Genomic DNA, 24025 nt, shown 5'->3' on the forward strand with positions numbered 1-24025 from the left:
TGAAGTGCCGCTCAGTGACAGCAGAGGGCGCTGATGAACTGCAGAATGCAGCCGGTTACCCCGGAAACCCGCAAACAAACAAAACGCGTGTAGTTTTTAAAACAGTCATTCGTTTTTGTAATCTCAATGTTCATCACAGCACCAAATACTTAAAGACTTAATAATAATAATAATACATTTTATTTATAATGCACTTTATATTAAACAAAATCTCAAAGTGCTAAAATAATAGGCTATTTATTTTCAAATTTAAACATTTTTGTTTTAATCTGGACTACAACCCTAATAATTAGAACTGTTCTAATTATTTGTTATTGTTTGAGATATGACTTCATTAGTTAACATGTTAATTCATTATTACCAAACTGACAATGAAAAATACTTATAAAGAATTAATCATTCTATGTTAATTTCTTAGTTACTTTTTAATAACATTAAAATCAAAATCAAAATAACTTTTAATGGACCTAAGATAAAACTAACAATGATCAGTATTTCTTAACTAACATTAACAAAAACATTATACTTACTGTACCAAATGTAGCTATTGCTCAGTCTTAGTTAATGCATAAACTAATGAGACCTTATTGTGATTTGTAAGAGCCTAATTCTTTTGCACTTTAATCTGTTTGAAAATTGTACTTTTACAGCTCTGAAAAAAATCAAGAGACCACATAACATTGATTTCTCAATGAGGGGTCTCTTAATTTTTTTTTTCCAGAGCTATATATATTTTTGGTGCATTATTGTATTTAAATATTCAGTTATTTTTGTTCTTACAAAAATAGTTATTAAAGCTGTTATGCTATGGCAACACCTTTTTTGCAACTTATTTCAATATCGTGATAATATCGTACATCGTGATAAAACTTCATCAATTAATCGCAACATGAAAAATTGATATCGGCACATTCCTAGCCGCTGCTCACCGCTCACGGCCAAACATTCACTGATAAAATGCGCGACGAAGAGGATCCGAAGAGGGGAAAAAAAGGTTCGTACCAGAAATCATCTTTTTGGGACTATTTTGGCTACATAAAGGAGGATGTTGAACAAAAAGAGGTACTTTGCATGGAGTGTCTTGTGGCCACAAAACAAGAAAACACCACCAATTAGTCTGATCACTTAAAACGGCACCACAAAGCTCTTTACGACGAATACAAAGCAGGGCTCGACATTAACACTTGTCCGGGACATGTGGGTGTTTTGAAGGGACGAGTGAAAGAGAATTTTACTTGACTGACGGACAAGAGCCGGATTAAAACAAGAAATAACTAGCGAATCACCAAAATGCAAGAATGTTTGTGCATTTATTTAGTGTAAGTGGCGATCGATTGTGGATAATAATGAACTGATGATAATAAGGTCGCACTGTTGACGCTTGTGCAGCCTCTCGAGGAGAAATCACAACACTAGAGCGTTTTCCTGAAGACCATCACGACTGAAAATGACACTGATTTCATATGACAGCTCCATAAACAACTAATTAACATCAGTGTTGGGAGTAACGCATTACAAAAGTAATACTACATTATAGTAACGTATTACTTTTTGATGTAACGCAGTAGTGTAAGGCATTACTAATCAATTTTCAGTAATATTTTACTCGGTACATTTCCAGTAACGCTTGCGTTACTTGCGATTGTAAAAAATACGGTAACACTTTAGAATACTGTTTCTTACTTAATGCATAACTAATAAAGAGTTACTGCAGTACTAATGAATAATTCTTCATTAACACTCAAGTCACTAATATTAACTACTAAGGAATGCGTGTTAACTAATCAATATGTAATAGCATTTTTTAATTGTGTTAAGTATCAATTAGTTAATCAGTAACTATTCAATTCAGTTATGCCTCCTTAAGAACTACTATTAAGTAACTACTAATTCAGCTTCACAAGGAATAACTATTAAGTAACTACTAATTCAGCTTCACAAGGAATAACTATTAAGTAACTACTAATTAACAGTGATGCACAGTATCAGATCGAGGCCCTTTCTTCTTCTTTAGTACTAATGTTGTTAGATAAATGTACTACTGTTATGTGTACTATATTCATTTACATTCACTCGCAAATGTGCCGATTAATGTTTCTGTCTGTGTGTGTCCCCACGCTATAATGTTGCAGTTCTTGCAGCATTAAATCAGAGAAAACAATTCTAGTGAAAGAGTACACAGATTCATGAGTGCACATGCAGAGTGCACAAGATGTGAGCGCACACGCAATTTCTGTGAGTCCAGTTTTGTGCGAGAGAATGGATTGAGATTCCACTTGTAAGCAGAGATTTATTGCTTGTAAACTTGATGTGCTCTCGCGGTACAATATTAATACTACATTAATGAGGATGTTGATGATTTCTTTTTCTTTTTTTTTATGTAAGTATTGTCTGCAACCAGAAGTTCAGGACAGAACCCCATCCCCAATCTAAGTGCCTTGCCAACATGGCTCAGGCATTTTATGTTTATGTGATACCAAATGATTTCTGTATTTAAGGCAATGACTGAGGGGGAAATGAGAATACAGGGAACCTATGAGTCATTAAAAAAGAATTACCAAATAGTTCTCAAGGAGTTACTTAGAACCTGGAACAGTATTCTAAAGTGAAAACAAACCCATTCATAATTAATGAAGAATTACCAAATAGTTCTCAAGGAGTTACTTAGAACCTGGAACAGTATTCTAAAGTGAAAAAAAAAAAATTCATAATTAATGAAGAATTACCAAATAGTTAATAGTTAAATAATTAAGCCTAACTACCATTAATACAGAACTAATAAAGGAAATTTGACCCTCTATTCTAAAGTGAAAGTTTTATCCTCATTAATTATGACACTTATTGAATGATATTTAAGTTTATTGACCAGAATAAGTCAATAATTAAGCCTAACTACCATTAATACAGTACTAATAAAGGAAATTTGACCCTCTATTCTAAAGTGAAAGTTTTATCCTCAATTATGGTAGTAATTTATATAAGTTAATAAGCAGCTTCTACAGACACAAAACATATTTTTTGTCTATTTGGATAAATAGTGAAAGGTACAACATGAACGTATTGGCAACATTTAAACAAAGGTGTTTTTACCTCAAAATACATAAAATATATTTTATATCATATACACATTTACAATTTTCCTTTTACCATTTTATAGATACACGTTACTTCCCTAAACACAAACATAGCAATTTAACAGAGACTAAAAATGACAATACAACTTAATGGGTAAATGGGCAATCTAGCATTACAATTATATTTTGAGCCCCTAATCTCACTCAAACCTCTAAACATACACATAATGATTTTTTTTTAAAGTGAAAATATATAAAGAAAAGCATAACTACCAAAAGTGTAATCACAATCATTTCTTTATTGTGAAAATGTCAAAAGCGGTACCAATAGTAGTCCGAGTGACGATGTGTTGCAGTCGAAGTCATGTCTGGTGATATAGTTTTGTATGAGGTAACGTTACAGAGAATTGAAGTTATTTAATTTAAACTTAATCCCACTATTTGAAGGCGTGCGCGTTTCTCATTCACCACAGACTAAAAACTAAAACACGGCTTGTCGCAATCTGTGACGAAGCAGGCGAGAGCCAATGAGCGTTTGATATCACTGGCGTAAAACGCAATGTTTGAATTCCCAAACAGCGCGGGTTTTGTTTACGGTCGCTGTTGAAGAGAAAGATGGAGCGCGGGATTTGTTTACGGTCGCTAATGAAGAGAAAGATGGAGAACGCTGGATAAAGAAGTTCCTCGTATGGATTCTAAAGATGTGGATTACACCGAACGAATTAAATCAGTGTCTTTTGTGAATTTATGTTGCGTTTTGGTGTACTTTCTAGTCATTGTGGCCCATGGCAAGCAACATAAGTATTACTTGATAAATAATGGTTAAATGATTACAGAAATCTTATTCATTTTAGGGTTTTAAGGTGTAGTTTGTTTAATGTAAATCCTTTGAACTGAGTGTGCAGAAGAATGTTTATTGCTTTTAATGATTTACGTATTAGATTCACGTAGAACCACACATAAAAATACACATAACTGCTAAACAATAAGAACTTATCTTTAGAATAGAGGGTCAAATTTCCTTTATTAGTACTGTATTAATGGTAGTTAGGCTTAATTATTGACTTATTCTGGTCAATAAACTTAAATATCATTCAATAAGTGTCATAATTAATGAGGATAAAACTTTCACTTTAGAATAGAGGGTCAAATTTCCTTTATTAGTACTGTATTAATGGTAGTTAGGCTTAATTATTTAACTATTAACTATTTGGTAATTCTTCATTAATTATGAATGGTTTTTTTTTCACTTTAGAATACTGTTCCAGGTTCTAAGTAACTCCTTGAGAACTATTTGGTAATTCTTTTTTAATTTCTCATTTCCCCCTCAGTCATTGCCTTAAATACAGAAATCATTTGGTATCACATAAACATAAAATGCCTGAGCCATGTTGGCAAGGCACTTAGATTGGGGATGGGGTTCTGTCCTGAACTTCTGGTTGCAGACAATACTTACATAAAAAAAAAGAAAAAGAAATCATCAACATCCTCATTAATGTAGTATTAATATTGTACCGCGAGAGCACATCAAGTTTACAAGCAACGAATCTGCTTACAAGTGGAATCTCAATCCATTCTCTCGCACAAAACTGGACTCACAGAAATTGCGTGTGCGCTCACATCTTGTGCACTCTGCATGTGCACTCATGAATCTGTGTACTCTTTCACTAGAATTGTTTTCTCTGATTTAATGCTGCAAGAACTGCAACATTATAGCGTGGGGACACACACAGACAGAAACATTAATCGGCACATTTGCGAGTGAATGTAAATGAATATAGTACACATAACAGTAGTACATTTATCTAACAACATTAGTACTAAAGAAGAAGAAAGGGCCTCGATCTGATACTGTGCATCACTGTTAATTAGTAGTTACTTAATAGTTATTCCTTGTGAAGCTGAATTAGTAGTTACTTAATAGTAGTTCTTAAGGAGGCATAACTGAATTGAATAGTTACTGATTAACTAATTGATACTTAACACAATTAAAAAATGCTATTACATATTGATTAGTTAACACGCATTCCTTAGTAGTTAATATTAGTGACTTGAGTGTTAATGAAGAATTATTCATTAGTACTGCAGTAACTCTTTATTAGTTATGCATTAAGTAAGAAACAGTATTCTAAAGTGTTACCAAAAATACAATAAAAAGGAAAAGGAAAAAAAGGCGTGTTATTACCTGTTCGTGGTCATTCAATAGCCGTGTGGTGTCCAGGTTAGTAATTAAATACTAAATGACCGCTTCTGATATATTTTTGTATAGCGATTTACTTCATTTTCCTTCAATTCAGTACTTCAATTCATCTCCCTCTTGCTGGTGTACTTTTGGATATGGTGTGATATAGTCCAGTGAAGGCGTAAGTGTTTATTGCGGATTTTACAGAAGTGCCGCAGGCATGATTTCAGCCCCTGTGCTCGCGCTGACCAGTGGAAAAGTGGCTAAAGAAGGTTTAAAGGCTCTGTCGTTTCAAAGAGTAGAACAACGACAAGCGCGTCGAAGAACGGACGAGAGACGAGGCGCGCGCTGCTGAGCCAAACTATAGGCCTAATGCCTATAAACAACACTTGGGTGAAGATGACAGAATAAGACTACTGCACACCGTGACACCGTCATTTAGATTTTTTATAGTAATAAAGTAATTTAGTTCAGTTAGAGAACAGGCCGTTCAAATAAAAACGGAAGGTGTCTGCTAAGCATGAGCCGAACATGTGATCTTGAGCTGACAGATGATCGCGGAAGATTTGGTTTCAAAGTGAAATGTAAAAGCGCCTATTAAAGGGAGTTTGTCATTGTGTTGTGTATTTCATTAAGAATAATAGGCTAATTTTAAACCGAAACTAAAATCTGCTTGGCTGCACAGAGCGCGCATTTACTAACGAGCTGTCATTCACGGTGAGCGCGCACTGGCACGTTTTCAGTTCATATGGAAGCTTAACTTTTATAGGAATTCATTGAAAGCACTCTCTTTGCATCCGCTCCCGTTATTAATGCCCAAGCGGCAGTGCGCATGTTCCTTTCGGTTAAATAGAATAGTGATTTAAAAGCCCAGATACCGGTGATGTCATCACACTTTAATTAACCGGTGGGAAAATGTCCCCACCGTCTCATCCCTACTGTAGGGGAGACCGGGGGCAATTGTAACATCTCAAATTACACCAATCAGAAATGAGTCAGAATCATGAAACTCATTTTGTATATGCTCAGTGGAGATCCCTCTCTGCCTGCCAAAGGACAAGCTGCTGAGTGATACTTGGTAAAGTTTTTCTGCAAAGACTCATTTTTTAGGCGTGAAAGTGATTTTTCTCATCTACAGAATTTTCCTTATGCTGTTAAAAAAATGTATGTCTATAAATTTAAATCTGTCTTGTATTCATGACCATTCTGTTTTCTAACATTTAATATATTTGTCAAACATTTTCTTTATTGTTTCTAGCTAGTAGGGTAGCTTGTCATGAGGTCGTACAGTCAGGGGCAATTGTAACACTGCGTTACAATTGCCCCCGACACCCATCAAAATAGTGTCCAGCTTAGTAAGGACATCAAAATAGACAACCCACCCCCCACCAATAATTTACGAAAAGTGTATTTAGTTCAGTTTTTAAATATCTATGTCATACATCTCTAAATATTGTATTGCAGTAGCAGACCAGTGGTTTATAGTCGTTGAGTGCCTCTCAATCTGGGGACCGGGGTTCAAATCCCACCAAGAGCTAATTTTAATGCTTTCTAATTCTTCAATATCTATTAGAGCTGCAACTAACGATTATTTTTTCTGTCGACTAATCTAACGATTATTTTTCCGATTAGTCAACTAATCTAACGATTAATTTTTTTACCCTTTGAAATTTTTCACAATTCTGTGGCACCCCCTCGCATAAGTTACGCTAGAGGTGTAACAGTACAGACTGCTCACAGTTCGCTTTGTATCACGGTTTTAGGTTCACGTTTCAGTACAGTTCGGTATTTGCTATGTTCAGGGGAAAAATGACTACTGTCAAATGAAAAAGAAAATAAGAACCGATAACTTAAATAGAAGCAGCAGCACAAATAAATACTATTGAGCAGATGAGAAAAAAATAAACAATGCTTTTCAGGTAGGTCTAACATTAGTTTTTAGGTAGAGAAATGGAATGAAGTAATCAAAAGTAAAATAACCACACATTTAACTGTTTAAAATTAAAAAAATTATCCTTATTAAACTTACAAAAGCTATTCAATCAAGAGCAGTGAGTGATGTCTTTATCTTTTGTTTGACATTAAACCAAGCGGCAACCTCCCGCGATCTCTCTTGAAGCCAGGAAGTAATGTAAACTGCAATTCCTCAACTGGCCACTAGGGACAGGCTCCAGAAGGGAGCAGAATCTCATTGAGCCCCATGTTAAAATTCTCAACTTTAAAGCAAAAAAAAAACATGTTTACAGCCTGGTACAAATTGTGGTTTTGGCTTATAAGGCTAATTTTGATCTTCATGACAACTCTGAGGGGGTTTACGTTTACGTTATATAAAGCCTTAAGGTTCTGCATAATTAAGGGCGTGGTTACGAGTGGATATCCATTTATCCGCCGTCTATAGTTATTGCGTCACCTCAGCTCCGCGCACATCCCGCCTTTTTGCCCATTTTCTGCTATCCGGGAGTGACACGCGTTGACTCGCTCACAAGATGGCAACGCCCAGCTCGACCATACTTTAGGCTTCAGAACGGCTTATCGGAATCCTATGGGTGACGTCACGGACACTACGTCCATATTTTTTTACAGTCTATGCATTAAACAGAGAGCAGTGAATGCTACTGCCCCTTTAAGACCCACGGATAGTCGTCGTATTTTCTGTATGAAGTTCACTTAAGGCATAGAGTAGGCTATGACATTTTGACATACTTTTTGTGAGTTTGTCCGTTTAAGCACAGGATTTGAAAGATAACTCAATATTTGCGCGCTTTGGGACGAGTGCAGAGACAGATCTTCTCATTCGAGTCTCCTGGCTACACGGGGGTGATGACTGTGAAAATGACTGCTCATATTCGGACGTACAGCAGCACTCGCATGCGTTTTATAAAATTTACAAAGAGAGACCGTTTTGCCCACGTTTTTCTTTTATTATCGCTGTTGTTGTAGTGTATACCTGAGGAGTCAGCACGTGTATCCATCGACAGAAACATACAGCATTATTTTCAAGTTACAACCCATATTAAAGATGCGTCATCAGATGCGAGATGAACCGAAGTGTAAGTGCGTCCCCGCAACTTTTGCTCGGGATCCCGGTTGGGAAACACTGGTCTGTATTGATTGACACCGCGCTGGTTTGTTTAGAATTATATGAGTGCCGTGACCGCGCGCTGCCGCGTGATGAAGGCGTGTCGCAACTCTATTATTCAACTGCTCTGGTTTTAAAAGCTATGTCATACTAAATGCGCCAAAATGCAATAAAACTTGTTTTACGGTCGAATGCAACGCGTGTGTGTGTGTGTGAGTGAGTAAGAGACGCGCAAAAGGGCGGAGAGAGAACTTTAAGGAAATGCAGCTAAACGAATATGCGTGCGTCTTTTAAATAGCGTAAAAATGAATGAATGACTGTGGCGGCCGTTATTGATTATGTGGCGGTCCGCCACAAATTAGTCTATGTTCGGGAAACACTGTTTGGCCTCTGTTTAAAGTATTCCCATACTTTTGATATTCGCGGTCTAGGTTTTTGTGATAGAACCAGGAGCAGAAGCCAACATTACGCGAGATGAACGTCTGACACGACGCGTCGACGCATTTCACGAACGTCGACGTATATCCGTAGTCGACGTCATCGATGACGTCGACGCGTCGTTGCAGCACTAATATCTATGCATTTAAATACTGCCATATACTACGCATTGGTGTAAGATCAACATATTTACTATTATTTTTGGCTTGTAATACAAGCCTACAATGGAAATTCAATATAGAAAATAGATGATTGTTTTTTTTTTCTAATGTTGTACTAATAATGTGATAATGTGAAGTTTTTTCTGTTCAGTTTAATATTTATGTATAGCCTACAAATTAACTATACCCTATTAAACTATGTATACTGTGTTATCAATATATTTAGTGGCATAGTACAGAGGTTAAAGATTTTGCCTCTCAATCTGGATCCATTTTACTGAGTAGGCCCTGTACACTCTTTGTTTACAGCATGCTGTTCAGGCCAAGGAAAATAGTAAGGGAAGTGTCACTGTCCATATTGTAATTGATTTTAAATAGTTTAAACTATATCTATATTCTTTGAAGTGTATTGGGGTCCTTTGTATTTATACAAAGGTATTACATGTGTTGTTACAATTGCCCCCATATGGTGTTACAATCGCCCCCACATGTGGGGGCAGATGTAACATTTGACTTGTAATGTTTCAATCAGTATTGTGACTCTAACATTGCTTGTAAAACAATTTGGTGAATGTTAACAAGTAGAACATAGATACAAGTTACCAACATAAAATTTTTATCCAAATATTTCAAAAGGTTTTTGAGCAATGAACACATGACCAAAATGTGTTACAATTGCCCCCGGTCTCCCCTACATTCGCGAGATGGATGCGCGTTGCTTAGTTTATCAGAGATAAGGACAAGAACGTAGGCTAGTCAAATGCAAATGCAGTCAAAACAACCTTTTTCTAAAACCGAAATAACTATCTCGCAAATGTCGCAACAATAAGAAAAGAACGAATGCGCATATTGTCATAACTTAGAGTTTACACAGTTCTGTTGTGTCTATGAACAGAAGCTATTCCCAGATATTGCCAGATATCAATGCATGTGAGTGCTGCCATATCTTCGAATATGAATACGGGTGTAGAGCCAGGAGACGCGATTGAGAACTCGCATGCGATTGCGATGTGAGAAGATTTGTCTCTGTGCGGTCATCCGAAAGCGCGCACATGCACGTCTCAGCGCGCAACTATTGAGTTCTCTTTCAAATCTTGCGCTTGAACGGACAAACTCACACAAGAAGTAGCCGATGTCAACATGTCCATCTTGATGAGTATCCAAGCAGACATAGTCTGAATATGCCTTAAGTTAACATACCGTCGAGAAAACAGTACCCCTGGGTCTTAAAAGGGCAGTAGCCTTTACTGCTGTCTTTTTAATGTCAAAGAAGATTAGAAATCACTCACTGCTCTTGACTGAATAGCTTTTGTAAGTTTAATAAGGATTAATATTTAATTTAAACAGTTAAATATGCAGTAATTTTTCATTTGATTACTTTATTCAATTTATTTACCTAAAACTAATATTAGACCTACCTGAAAAGAAAAGAAAAAAGCATTATTTTATCATCTTTGCTCAATAGTATTTATTTGTCTTGCTGCTTGTATTTAAGTTATTTGTTCTTTTCTTTATTTTTATTTGACAGTAGTCCTCTTTTCCATGAACTTAGCAAATACCGAACCATACAGAAACCGTGAACCTGAAACTGTGAACCTAAAACCGAATGGTGAGCAATCCTGTACTGTTACACCCCTACCGTAACGTATGCGAGGGGGTGCCACACAATTTAGAACATTTTCAAAGGGCGCCATGACTGAAAAAAAGGTTGGGAAACACTGGATTCATGAATTAAGTTATCTAGGCTATTTGACATGGCAGCACTTAAACGTGAGCTGGAACAGAAAATAGCTGATTGCTTAAACAGTTTTCTGATATTAATCTCGGTGGAATTACCCCGAATAATGATATAACCGGGTGTATTGAAGAAAGTGCAGGTTTGGAACAACATGAGGGTAAATAAATGATGACAGAATTTTCATTTTTGGGTTAACTATCCCTCTTTTTTTTTTTTTTTTTTTTACTCCAGTACTGTACTTAATGTTACATTGTAGCCCAGTAAAATAATTTAAGTTAGAGATTTTCTACTGAAATATAATATATTAATTAATTTATATATTAATGACTTTTTCCATGGATATTTAATTTTATTAATACAGTTATACAAATAATATCAATTAATTGACTTGGTAATTGTTGCTACGATCAAGCTCTTGTACCCCCAATTCGTTTGAATGTTTTTGTGCTTTTTGGACATACGCATCAAAATAAATAGGCCTGTTTTACAAACCTTTAAGAATTTTCCCATAAATGTGTCATATATCACTGAAAATGGGAGAATCTCAGCTTTAATGTGGTATATGGCTCATATTCAGGATAATAATGCATCAAATGTGTCTCAGTTTTAAAAATAAGCTTGTGTTTACATTGGAATTTCTCAAAACATGATTTTCTGAGCCCGAAATTCAGCAAATCTTTAACATAGCCATACTCAGTTAATATTAGAGATATCAAGGTAATATTTTAACAGAATCTTCTTTACATTATGTAGAATGATTTTATGTAGAAAACAGTGAATCACAAAAAAATGACTTTAGGAGGGTTTTCACAGACAGGGTCACAAATACCATTGTTAGGGGTGACAGTTTTGACCCATAGACCAGATATGCGAAATGAAGACCAGGAGTCAGGATGTTCAATCATCAGAGAGAATTTTACTGAAGAATAGTTTGCAGTTTCATCAGTAGAGTCAGCTTCAGAGTCTCTCAGGGTGGTGTCAGGCCAGACTCTACTCTACCTTACACAAAATTACCACAACAGTTTTATCAATTTCAAGGGCATGATTTACATCATTATGGACACGTGGAATATTACTGATTGGCATTAAGTCTAAACAATGTGTCACGCGAGAATAGATAGGAGATGTTGTTGTTGTTAATCAGGATGTATACATCAGACAATCCCAAGATTGGGGTAGTGTTGACTTCAGGGGAGTCCTAGAAAGACGCCAAGAGGTCTAGGGTGTGAGAAAAGCGGTCCAATCCAGTCGGAAGACCTGCACAGAACATGTAACACACACACACACACACACACACACACAAGACTCTAGGGCACATCTCTCCTCCAAGGTTAGCGCAGCAGTGAGCTTATCAACAGGACAAGATATCAACACCACATGACAAACGAATCTCCAGAAAGAAAAGTATGACTAATGTCATCTACCTCATTCTATAAAGAAATATAAAGACAAAAATGTACTTCTATCAATGGGAAAAATCACACTATGTAAATGGGAAGAAATCACAATCGGGAGACCTTAAATCCTCCCACCCCTTCCTGTCCTGGGGTTACTAACAACAGGCAGGATTCACCTCTTGGAAGTTCTAACTTTCTCTCCAAGGCCCTGTTGGTCAGGACCCAGAGATAGAGGTCAGGCTATCTATGTCAGGGTCAGACTGTCTTTGGAAAGCAAATTAGACACCATACAGCAGACATAGTCAAAATCATATTAAATAATAGTTAAATGTATTAATGATCAAATAAAATTGATTGTCAATAATTCATTATTTTGAAAGGATAATAACTGATTATTTAATTCATGAGGTTATTAAAAATCATTCAAAAGGATAAGATCCATATGATGAAGAGGCAAGGGTGTCAGCCCACTCCCCCCCTTCACCATAGTCAAACTATGGATTTGAAGCAAAACCATAATTCATTTATGGTAAACATGGAATAACTACAATAACCCTTATTTTTTATTTTATTTGTTGTAAATCCCTGGTTAATTTTTATTTGTGTTTTCGTTGCACTCAGCTGACACGTTTATTTAAAGGACAGCATTGGGCAGGATGTGGAATAGTGTGTTTTGTTAATAATAAATAAAAAAATGGGCTTTTAATCCGAATTAATTGAACAAATAATCAGCCAACTTATCAAAATAATTGTTAGTTGCAGCCCTACTTGTAATAAATATTTGAGCTAATTTTTGTTTGTGATCTTTCATGTATTTCGTCCCACAGGATTCAGACGTTGAGTCACAAAGTACCAGGAGCATGTCATAGGCCTACTGGAGGAGGGAGCGCTGCCTGACTTAAAGTGAAGAAAGCAGTTTAAACTTAATTGCTGCCTGTTAAATCATAATTAAAAAATAAAATATTTAATTGCTTTCATGCGTTCTGTGCTTTTTTGTAGATTACTGAAGTTTTTGTAATGTCATGCTGTCATCCAAAACAAATCTAATTGAAACAAGATAGATATACATTAAACTACCTGAACAAGATATTAACTTGTTGATGTAACAAGGCAGACTTTAGTTGAACTGAAGTGCTTTACTGACATTGAGAGAGTAAGGATCAATTTGATTAGACTAACACAATACAAACATTTCGATTAAATTAGTTGCAAAGAGGTTAGACTGACATATTAAAATTGTGTTTAATCTACAAATGTATACTGTGTTCATATAAACTATTCAAATTTACCTTTTTAACTAAGTAGTTCACTTCAAAATGAAAATCACCCCATGATTTACTCAAGGCATCTATGACATTTTTCTTTCAGATGAACATGGCAAGCTTTGACACCTATACTGGATAGGGATGGGCAACAAACTCAAGCCCCTCTTCTCTTCTAACGAAATCCGGAGGATTCATGACCGGTGTTTTGTTTTGCTCTATCCTCTGAGCTTCTGCATTCTGCTTTTGTCAATACGAATGAGTCAAGGGTTCAAAGGATATTAGATATGGATTAGTTAAATATGGATATTTTTCTTGCACAAGCGCATCAATTTGCTTCAGAAGGCCTTTATTAACCCCCTGCAGCCGTGTGGAGCAGTTATATGATGGATAGATGCACTTTGCATCTATCCATCATGGACTTTAAAACAGAAATGGCAATTCACTGCTATTATAAAGCTTAGAAGAGCCAGGACATGTTTTAATATAACTCTGATTATATACATCTGAAAGAAGAATATCATACACCTAGGATGTTTTAAAGGAAGAATAAATAATTTTAGTTTTTGGATGAAATATCCCTTTAACTGTTCCTACTTGCACCATGTGACTGCTGTACCATGTTGCCAAAGAAGCACACAATTCCCAGTTAGAGGATGTGAACAACTCTGATAAAAAGATGTGTTGTCATTTTGAGATTACGGTAATTACAGTATAGTGTGAAGCAGCATATACACCGCTATATTTTCTGCTGTTGTGCTATATATATATATATATATATACACACACACATACATACACACATATATATATATATATATATATATACACACACACACACACAGACACACACACATATATATATATATATATATATATATATATATATATATATATATATATATATATATATATATATATATATATATATATATATAATTTTTTTTTTTTGGGATGTAACCTTAAAAAAAACGTTTTTTTGGTTCGGTTTTTTGCTATTCTATTCTTAGGCTACAGGAACAGAAAGAGATTAAGAAGAAAATGTTTTTATTGCAATACTCTTTATTTACTTAAAAACCTTACTTAAACGTAACTTTATTTAAAAAAAAAAAAGACTTGTACACATTCCTAGTGTATTGTATGATGTAAAGAAAAAAAAAGTAGGATAAAATTAAAACATATATATATATATATACACATAAACAATTTGATATATAAAGTTTTGTCAATAAATGTATATCTTGCATTTAGATCCTTCTCCAGTTTTTTGACATCAAATGTCATAATTGTGAAATTATAAACTAAATGATGAGATAAAAGATTGACCTAATTAAGAGAAAGGGGGGAAAAAGTGATGCACCTCAAAATAGTTGTATGCTACAACAGATACATATTTAAAGACTAACTTTATATTTGGTGACCTTATGTATTAACATTTAAATAATTTAATACAATACACTATTCATAAGTTCATAAGGCCACCTAATAAAGTGTATTATATTTGGACATTTTGTACCTTTTATGATTCATTTTAAGTAAAATGCTTTTGTGTATACAATAACCAAGGTTTTCCAATTTGTAAGTTTAAAAGTTACATTTAGTTTTTACAGTTTTCGGATCTATAAGACACTTTTTATTATATTATTGCCTAATGCACTGCATTATTATTTTATAACAGAATGAGATCTTGATACAGGTATATTTTTGGTTAAAGTTACAAAACCAATAAGTGTCAATATGTTGCTGCCTTAAAAATATGTACTAAACATTCATCTTAAAAAACAATGGGGTTTTTTGTTGTTTGTTTTTTTCCCCTCAGGAACTGTTAAGTGATCAAACGTATTATCTGGTATAAACAGAGGAAACAAGGCGCATTGTTTATTTATATTTGCATTATCTCTTTATGTTCAAGACCCAATATGGTAATTGTTTGGATATTTCTAATCTTATACTTTTTACTAAAACTAAATGTTTTACATGTACATTTATTTACTTTTATCCAAGCAATTTTTCTCAGACATATCTCCACCCAAATAAATACTTTTAAATATCTCTAGTCATTGTTTTTGGTAAAAAAAAAAAAATAAATAAAAAAAACTAAAACAAACAGCACATCAATGGTTATCATCATATCCAACCCCTTGCCAAATATAGCCCTTCATTTTAAAAGGTTATTTTGAATAGTATCTAGTTTTTGGGTTTAGATGGTGGAAAAATAACAATTGCAGTAGAGGAAACAGTACATATAGACCTGAAGTTTGAGTTTAAACATCAAGCAACGCTCCTTAGTAAAAAAAAAAAAAAAAAAAAAAAAAATTGCTATGATACAAACTAACCAAAATGCTAATACATACTGATATATATAAAGAGAAATGCAAATCTGGCGGCCATGACAAAAGAGGACAATAACACCATCACTGAATATCATTTAAATTATATATATATATATATATATATATATATATATATATATATATATATATATATATATATATATATATATATATATATATATATATATATATATATATATATATATATATATATACTGTGTTTAAACATGTTTGTAATTTAATGTTAATGTTTTGGCAATGTAAAGCTTTTTCCCAGGCAAATAAAGCCTCTTGAATCTTGAATATATTAACATTATAATAAAGTAAAAGAGTAGGCCTATGTACATGTGACAATAAATTCAAAAAGTTCAACTAAATCAAAACAATCAACACACAATCAAACCGATACGCTGATACTGTGGGTTATAAACACAGTTTGAAAGGCAAATTCATGACCAGATATGAGCTTTTGCTTTCTCTCTTTCTCTCTCTTAGTTTCTCTGTAAGAATGAGGATGTAGAATAAACAAAACTACAACACACACTGTACCTGCCCTCTCACTCGCTCATCTGATGACAATTGGCTCATGGTTTCTCCTCCCATCAGATCATCAGAGAATATCAGCCCAGAGTCTCTCAGCTCTTCTTCAGTCTGTCAGGATGAAAACAACAGAGAGGAACTGTGGGGAAGAGTTTACTGGAGTGAGCACAGATAGGAGAAATTTGAAAAAAAATATATATGTAAAAGCCAGGCTGTATTTCCCTGTTAATAGGGGAATTAACAGGGAAATAGAGTGAGGATGTTACTTGAAACAATAAGCTAAAGTCATGACAAGACAGAGTATTAAAGACTCAATGACAGCAGGAATATATGAGACGTCATTCAGAGAAATGTTTGACTTGAGGATTAGGATCCAGAACACAACGCTTCCTCAGAGGAGTTTAAGAAAGAAGCTTCAGTCTCATCCTCATGTAAGTCTGAGGACATTTTCTCATTTCACTGCACTTCATTTGATCATATTTCACTCATATAATCAAATGTCACATCAGACAGAAGGATGACTTAGCCTACACCAGAAAATCAACTGTAATCATTTTTCACTGAAACTACCACAGTTTTGTACACTGTTACATTTTTTAAGACATTTTATCATATACCTTACCATATATGGTTAAAACGGCAAACGTTTTTAACATCCTATTATATTTAACTTGAGGCTAGCCTACTATAAAACTTGAATTAGCAAAAGCAGTAAAAGGACATTCCCAGAAGTCATTTCACATCACATCACATATGATTACATTTTTTCATAAATAATTCTTATTTATGTTATCCGTCATGTACAAATAGTGTTTTGTGTAATATTTGATGTAATTTAAATTATTTTTATTAGATTATTATATTGTTACCCCGTGATGGTGTTTTTTCTCTTTGTGTTTGACCCCGTGCAGCGTCTATGATTATTAACAGTGTTTTATTAAAAGGCCACTTCAATTGAGCCAACTGTATTATTATGGTATTATGAAATATTAGGATGGCATCATGTAAAATTTGAACATTGCCACTGTAGCTACATTTACAGTGAATGTCTGACAACCAATTTATTATTATTTTTTGTTTTGTTTTACTGTAGCCTAAATTTAATGAGATTAAACATTATGATATCAATAATGAAAATTCAGCTGAAGATCAGGGGTTTTGAATATACTGAAGTAGCCTACATTTGAGAAAAATGCACGATTTTTATATGTGTTATTAACTGCATGAAGGAACAGTAGATAACATCAATTTTGATCGTCATAACATAATACAATAATACACCAAGGTCAAGAATTACGAATAGCCAATCTGATTTGCATTTCGGTTATTGTCAAGTCGTAACTGCTGACGTCATTTACGTCTGATGTCATACGCACAACGCATGGAGTACGGAAGCTGAGGAGTTCCTATTCGTTATTTTGAAAAAGTTGAATTTCACCCTAATTTAAAAAAATATTTTGTTTGCAATATAATCAATAAAGTATATATTGATAATATTGGGTCACCATGATAATCAGGTATGTTTGTTGAATGCAGAAGGAAACGCTACTTAGACAAACCATGACGGCCTGTTAGCTTGTTGCTCATGAATGTTTGCTTTATGCAAGTGGTGCAAGTGTTTAGCAGTTAGCATTAGCCCATGTTTTTGTTCTGGTACATGTGCAGGCAGTTTTAGTTGATGGTAGTTTGATTTTATAGTGAAATCAAGGGTTTACATATAGGGTAAGATGTATAAAACTCTCTAAAGAACATTTACTGCCTGTTTGTAACATACTTAAAGGTGAATTTAGAGACATCTGTGGTCAGTAAGAAACACAAGTAGGCTAGGGGAGGGAGACCCTATCCTATCTTATCCTTATTATGTGTGTTATGTGATAATCAGACTCATGGCTTTATTGTTGTTTGTAACATGCTATTTAGGCCGAACCAAAGAAAATGAATAAACTTTTTTTTTTCTGTTTCTGCAGTTGCTGCTTCATCTGTGTGTTTGCAGTGCTTATAAACAAAGGTGAGCATCTGAACAAAATACATTATGAAGATCAATTGGTTTAGCCAAAAATAAAAAGTGAGAATAATTAATGACAGATTTTTCATTTTTGAAAAAAAAATAAAATTTATGTCATTAATGCCTCACCCTAATGTCTTTCCACACCCGTAAGACACAGGACACCCGTTCATCTTCAGACACAGTTTAAGATATTTTATATAGTCTGACAGCGTATCCAAGTGTATGCACACTATACTGTCCATGTCCAGAAAGGGAATAAAAACATCATCAAAGTAATCCATAAGTGACATCAGTGGGTTAATTAGAGTCTCTTGAAGCATCCAAAATACATTTTGGTCCAAAAATAGCAAAAAAATACAACTTTATTCAGCATTGACTTCTCTTCCTTGTTTGTGTTCAATCCTTCAAACGGCCATGAATCAGCAAATCGATCAATGATTCGGATAGCCAGTGTAGCGTGATTTCAGCAATTTGACATGCGATCCGAATCATTGATCGATTCACTGATTCACAACCGTTTGAATCTTAATGACCAAAATGTATTTTCGATGCTTCAAGAGATTCTAATTAACTAACTGATATCTCATATAGACTACTTTGATGATGTTTTTATTCCCTTTCTGGACATGGACAGTATAGTGTGCATAGTGTACACTTGGATATGCTGTCTGACTAAATATAAAATATCTTAAACTGTGTCTGAAGATGAACGGAGGTCTTACGGGTGTGGAACGACATTAGGGTGAGGCATTAATGACATCAATTCCATTTTTGGGTGAACTAACCCTTTAATGCCACTGACTGTTAAAGTTATATTTACAGTTTCTGTTGTTTCAGTGTCTCTGCAGGTCTCAGTAGAGGCTGTTATTGGCGGTTCTGTTGTCCTGCCGTGTTCTTCCACTGATCATGATCTTAAACTTCAAGATATTCGTGTGTTTTGGAGACACAATGGCAGCAAGATTGTGAGTAATATAATTCCCAGCAGTCATTCACTAGAGAACCAGAACCAGGATCCAGAGTACAAGAACAGAACTGAAACTTTTCCAGAGGAGCATGAGCGAGGAAACTTCTCCATCAAACTCAAGGATCTCACTCACACGGATGCTGGAAAATACATCTGCTACATCACACACTCATATGAACATCAGACTGTACAGCTGATCCTTAATGGTTTGTGAAACTACTGGATTACTGCATTAAGTTTTTCATTTCATAAAGTAGTTTGCTTTAAAGGTCCTGTTCTTCATGATCCCATCTTTCAAACTTTAGTTAGTGTGAAATGTTGCTGTTAAAGCATAAATAATACCTGTAAAATTATAAAGCTCAAAGTTCAATGTTAAGAGAGATATTTTATTTACCAGAAGTTCTCTTTCAAAGCCTACAGCGAACAACCGGTTTGGACAACATGGTCATATGTGGTCATACTCAATTCTAGTCAGAATATGAGTCTGAAACCGCTCCATTGGGCTGTGATTATGGGGCGTGTTTCAACCGAACCAGAAAAGACATCAATTGGATAAACCTACAACCAATCAGAGCGACGAAGCAACGTATTGTCAAATGTCAACAGAGCTCAACTGCACTATGTTGCCAAGTCCGTGTTTTTTTCCACGTCTGCAGGTTGAAGCAACTATTATGTGATATATAGACCCATGAGTACAAATTTTAGCAGGAACCTTGCCAAAATAACACACATTTTACCCCCCAAACAACATTCACAAAATACTGTTTTTTTACACGCAAAACATGAACTCATGTTATACTGCACACTGTAAACCCAATCAAAGCTTCAAAAACACGCGAAGAACGGGACCTTTAAAATCTAAATACTGTAAGAAATTGATCTCATATTTGAAGTTCACTAGTGATGTTTCAGTCTGAATGCTGCGGTTTATAAAGTATAGATGGGTCTGTTGTCTTTATCACAGTGAGGTCATGTTTCTTGTTATTATTTTTTGTTGCAGAATCAGCATCAGAAAAAGGAACCATGTCCACTGAACAAGAAAACCAAGGAGGAACAGAACCAGACAGTGTGGGGACATCATCAACTTTGATCTGGGTTGGCATTTTATTAACTTTATGTATCTTATTTATTTTTATATGTTTATTGGTACGTTTTATTGTAAAAAAGAAAACGTTCTTAAGCAGTTATAGTGCAGGCACACACAACATGGATTTAGACAATCATGAGGATGAATCGTAACATCACATTATGACTCGTAATGTAATAGCTGATAATGAGAAAACAGTTGGTACGTGACACAACTGTACATGACCACAAAAAAAAAACGCATGAGCTTTAGCGCTAAACACTGAGTCAGAGGAGGAGGTTTGTGCTTCCATTTTTGCTGCCACAGCTTCAGATAGAAAAAGTAAGAAATAATAGAAGAGTGTGTAAAGGATTTGGTTAAAGAACAGAGAAAAGGAACGGGTAGATTGAGTGAGTTTCCTGCTGTAGTTTCTCAAACGCATTGGCAATGATTCTGTGATCTACTTTGGCTTATAGTGCTTTTGAGAAATGCAGCCCTGATGCACAAAACTGTGTTTATGTTGATAACACCGTCAAGTCAAAACAGAATATGAGTATCTTAAAATGTCCATCTTTGTTATTTATTTTATTTTTTTAGTGGGAGGGTTTAATGATAACTAATGATGTTAGTGATTTTTGCACTGATAAATCTGTAACCGTAGGATTAGAAATTGCAAGCCCATTCCTGCACAAAAGAGTTTGGATCATAAATAGGAGATTAAAAAGTTGAAATTCCAACAAATGTCAGTTATGCAATAAAATTGTCAGTATTATGGCAAGAAAATGTATGACTTTAAAAAATGGAAAAAGATTGAAAAGAAATGGACAGTTCTAATTATGATAAAGAAGTTGAAAGTGATGCACCTTAAACTGTCAGATTCATGTGCGCAGAAAAGAGTGAATCACAACTGGTCTAATTACCAAAGTGAAATGTTCCTCCACAATTAGTTTTATGCTGTATGCTGCTAAAGGACCAAAAGTTACATATTCTAGCTTTCATAAGTATATATTTTGTACTCTATATGACTTTTACTTTTAAGTTTTAGGTTGTACTCACACTAGGCGCTCTGAACTGTGCCAAGTTCGACCCCCAAAACCCAGTTCATTTGACGAGTGAGCGCTCCGTACAGTGTCCCGGTGCGGTTCGTTTGACGAGTGAGCGCTCTGTACAGTGCCCTGGTGCAGTTCGTTTGACGAGGGTGAGTGCTCCGTACAGTGCCCTGGCGCAGTTCGTTTGACGAGTGAACGCTCCGTACAGTGCCCTGGTGCAGTTCGTTTGACGAGGGTGAGTGCTCCGTACAGTGCCCTGGTGCAGTTCGTTTGACGAGGGTGAGTGCTCCGTACAGTGCCCTGGCGCAGTTCGTTTGACGAGGGAGCGCTCCGTACAGTGCCCTGGTGCAGTTCGTTTGACGAGGGTGAGTGCTCCGTACAGTGCCCTGGTGCAGTTCGTTTGACGAGGGTGAGTGCTCCGTACAGTGCCCTGGTGCAGTTCGTTTGACGAGGGTGAGTGCTCCGTACAGTGCCCTGGCGCAGTTCGTTTGACGAGGGAGCGCTCCGTACAGTGCCCTGGTGCAGTTCGTTTGACGAGTGAGCGCTCCATACAGTGCCCTGGTGCAGTTCGTTTGGCCGGCCCTGGCCTGATTGGAAAAAGTGAGCCAGAGCACAGAACAGCTGTGCGCTACTGTCATCATTATTACAGCAAAAACCAAATTATTACTACATGGATACACTTTTTGATTAAATCAAGTATATTTAGGTTTATAACAGTCCTGGTTATGGATGAAAATGAATTGTAGTTTGCGAGTAAAGCTGTATATTCCTCCATCAAAGTCAGCTGCCTCCGTAATAATCTTGAGATACGCGCAGTGCTGTCAAGGGAAAATCGCTGCGCGGCATAAATGATAAATCTGTTGACCAATTCCCAGCCTACGTCACACTGACGTCACAGGTTCAACTGCGCATGACGGTTGCAAAAGACGATAGGGAAAATTGTATAATGTATGAAACACATTGGTCTAAATCGTGCTTAAGGCTATACATATAGCAGCAGTTGAATGATTTCAGCAAATAAGCAGTTCAATTTGATTAAATGTTTGATTAAATTGCTGACACTGAATGACAATAGGCTAATTTGATTGTTTAAAATATATATGTATATAGCTATATAAACACGCATGCTTAATGGATGTTGGGCCTCGTTTATATTTTTTATTTTCAAAATGTAGGCTATTATATTAAAAAATATAAACGAGTTTCAGAATCCATTAAGCATGCGTTTTTATTTTAGTAGCCTTCCGTCCGTTAAATAAAACACAACACCAGGAGAACGCTTTTATTCCGGTCTTCTTCAAAACAAAACGTTGCCTCATCTCAAGGAGATTTCTGGAAATCTGGGAGATTACTCTGGAAGACATATGTATATATTTTTTATGACAAGCCTTTAGAATTTTTTTTTTTTTTGTTCTGTTCTTAATTTGTTTATTGTTTTAGGAAAATATCACATTCATAAATGTCGATGGGCAAAAAATACACCAAATTTTATACAATTTAAGTTTGAGCTTTATCCGTCTGTTAATCATTGGAGAATGTAAGGAACACCAAAGCAAAAAAGAATAGACTGCTGTAAAGTCTTGAAATGTTATCCTTTTTGTATTTATTTTGTAACTATGGATTTGATTTCAATACCCCTGCATATAGTTAATCATGTTTATGTATAAAAAAATGTAACTTAAAAAAAAAAAAAGTGTGAGTGCAGGCCAACGGGGGAGTAAAGAGGGGGGACAATCGCGCTCGGGGCAATACGAGGCAACAGCGCCTAGTGTGAGTACACCCTTAACTAGTGGGACTAGCGAGTTTAAAGTGTATAACCTTGGCCTCGTTTGTCCATGTTGTATGATTAAAAGTTACTTTCGTTTTTATTGTTTTCTGATGTAAAAGACTGTGTTGTGCTGTTATATTCTTGCCTTATGCGCTGCCTATTAACAGAAAGATCTTGAGACAGGTATATTTTTGGATAAACTTACAAGACAAATGACATATGTTGCTGCCTTAACATTTCTGTACTGGTAAATAATGTTTTATTTGCATGAACTGCTCTGTATAACTTCTGTATTCTCAGGTATTAACAGGAAACAAGCAGCATTGATTCATTGTATTTGCATGATCTCATTATGTTCAAGACCCAATAAACTGTTTTGATGAAATTATCCTTCAAAGTTGTTTGGATATTTCTAGTCTTTGAGTTTAATTTGTTCCACAGTCTCCTCAGCAACACTGACTCCTTCCTGTAGATGCACTGGGGCTCTTTGAGGGACTATGAGGGTTTGAATGGCCTTTTAAGGGCCCAGCTGTATCTTAGCACCAGAACATTACAATAAATGGTAAATGGACTGCAATTATATAGCGCTTTTAACAGACCCTATGGCCATCCAAAGCGCTTTATATTTAGCCTCACATTCACCCATTCATACACCGACGACGATGTCAGCCATGTGAGGCGCCATCCAGCTCGCCGGGAGCAGCTGGGGTTAGGTGTCTTGCTCATGGACACTTTGACACTTGGTCAGGTGGAACCACCAACCTTTCGGTTTGTAGACAACCTACATAAACCACTGAGCCACTGGCGCCCATGAAACATGTGATTTTCTCATATTTGCACATGCAAAACATCTGGTGCTCTGAGTTTCCTTATCAACACTACTAAGTAAATGAAACACATCAGATAATGGCATCAGGTCAAACCAGAAACAGTATGATGACAATAAACATCAAAGCATTTTATCCA

The 24025-nt window shown here is 35.4% G+C and overlaps 1 protein-coding gene and 1 long non-coding RNA gene across 4 annotated transcripts in view; both read left to right on the forward strand.

Annotated features, from left to right (window-relative positions):
• Positions 1-13046, forward strand: part of LOC137040515 (uncharacterized) — a 32739-nt gene extending 19693 nt beyond the window's left edge. The window contains exon 2 of the long non-coding RNA XR_010897919.1: positions 12897-13046. This is a non-coding gene — a long non-coding RNA (uncharacterized lncRNA). The remainder of the gene's footprint in view (positions 1-12896) is intronic.
• The window catches only part of LOC137040512 (sodium channel subunit beta-4-like), a 503850-nt gene extending 480373 nt beyond the window's left edge, over positions 1-23477 (forward strand). The window contains exons 1-4 of one of the 3 annotated variants that reach the window (XR_010897915.1): positions 16330-16635; positions 18172-18212; positions 19050-19382; positions 20177-23475. Coding sequence is in view for 1 of the 3 variants with exons in the window: in XM_067416181.1 (XP_067272282.1) it covers positions 17711-17721; positions 18172-18212; positions 19050-19382; positions 20177-20415 (624 nt within the window). In the remaining 2 variants the exon portion in view is untranslated. Of the gene's footprint in view, positions 1-16329; positions 16636-17500; positions 17722-18171; positions 18213-19049; positions 19383-20176 lie in introns of those variants that run through there. The other 2 variants (XM_067416181.1, XR_010897916.1) reach the window with 2 other exon arrangements.
• Positions 23478-24025: the final 548 nt, after the last annotated feature.

Source organism: Pseudorasbora parva, chromosome 14 (genome assembly GCF_024679245.1).
Source record: "Pseudorasbora parva isolate DD20220531a chromosome 14, ASM2467924v1, whole genome shotgun sequence".
Classification (NCBI taxonomy): Eukaryota; Metazoa; Chordata; class Actinopteri; order Cypriniformes; family Gobionidae; genus Pseudorasbora; species Pseudorasbora parva.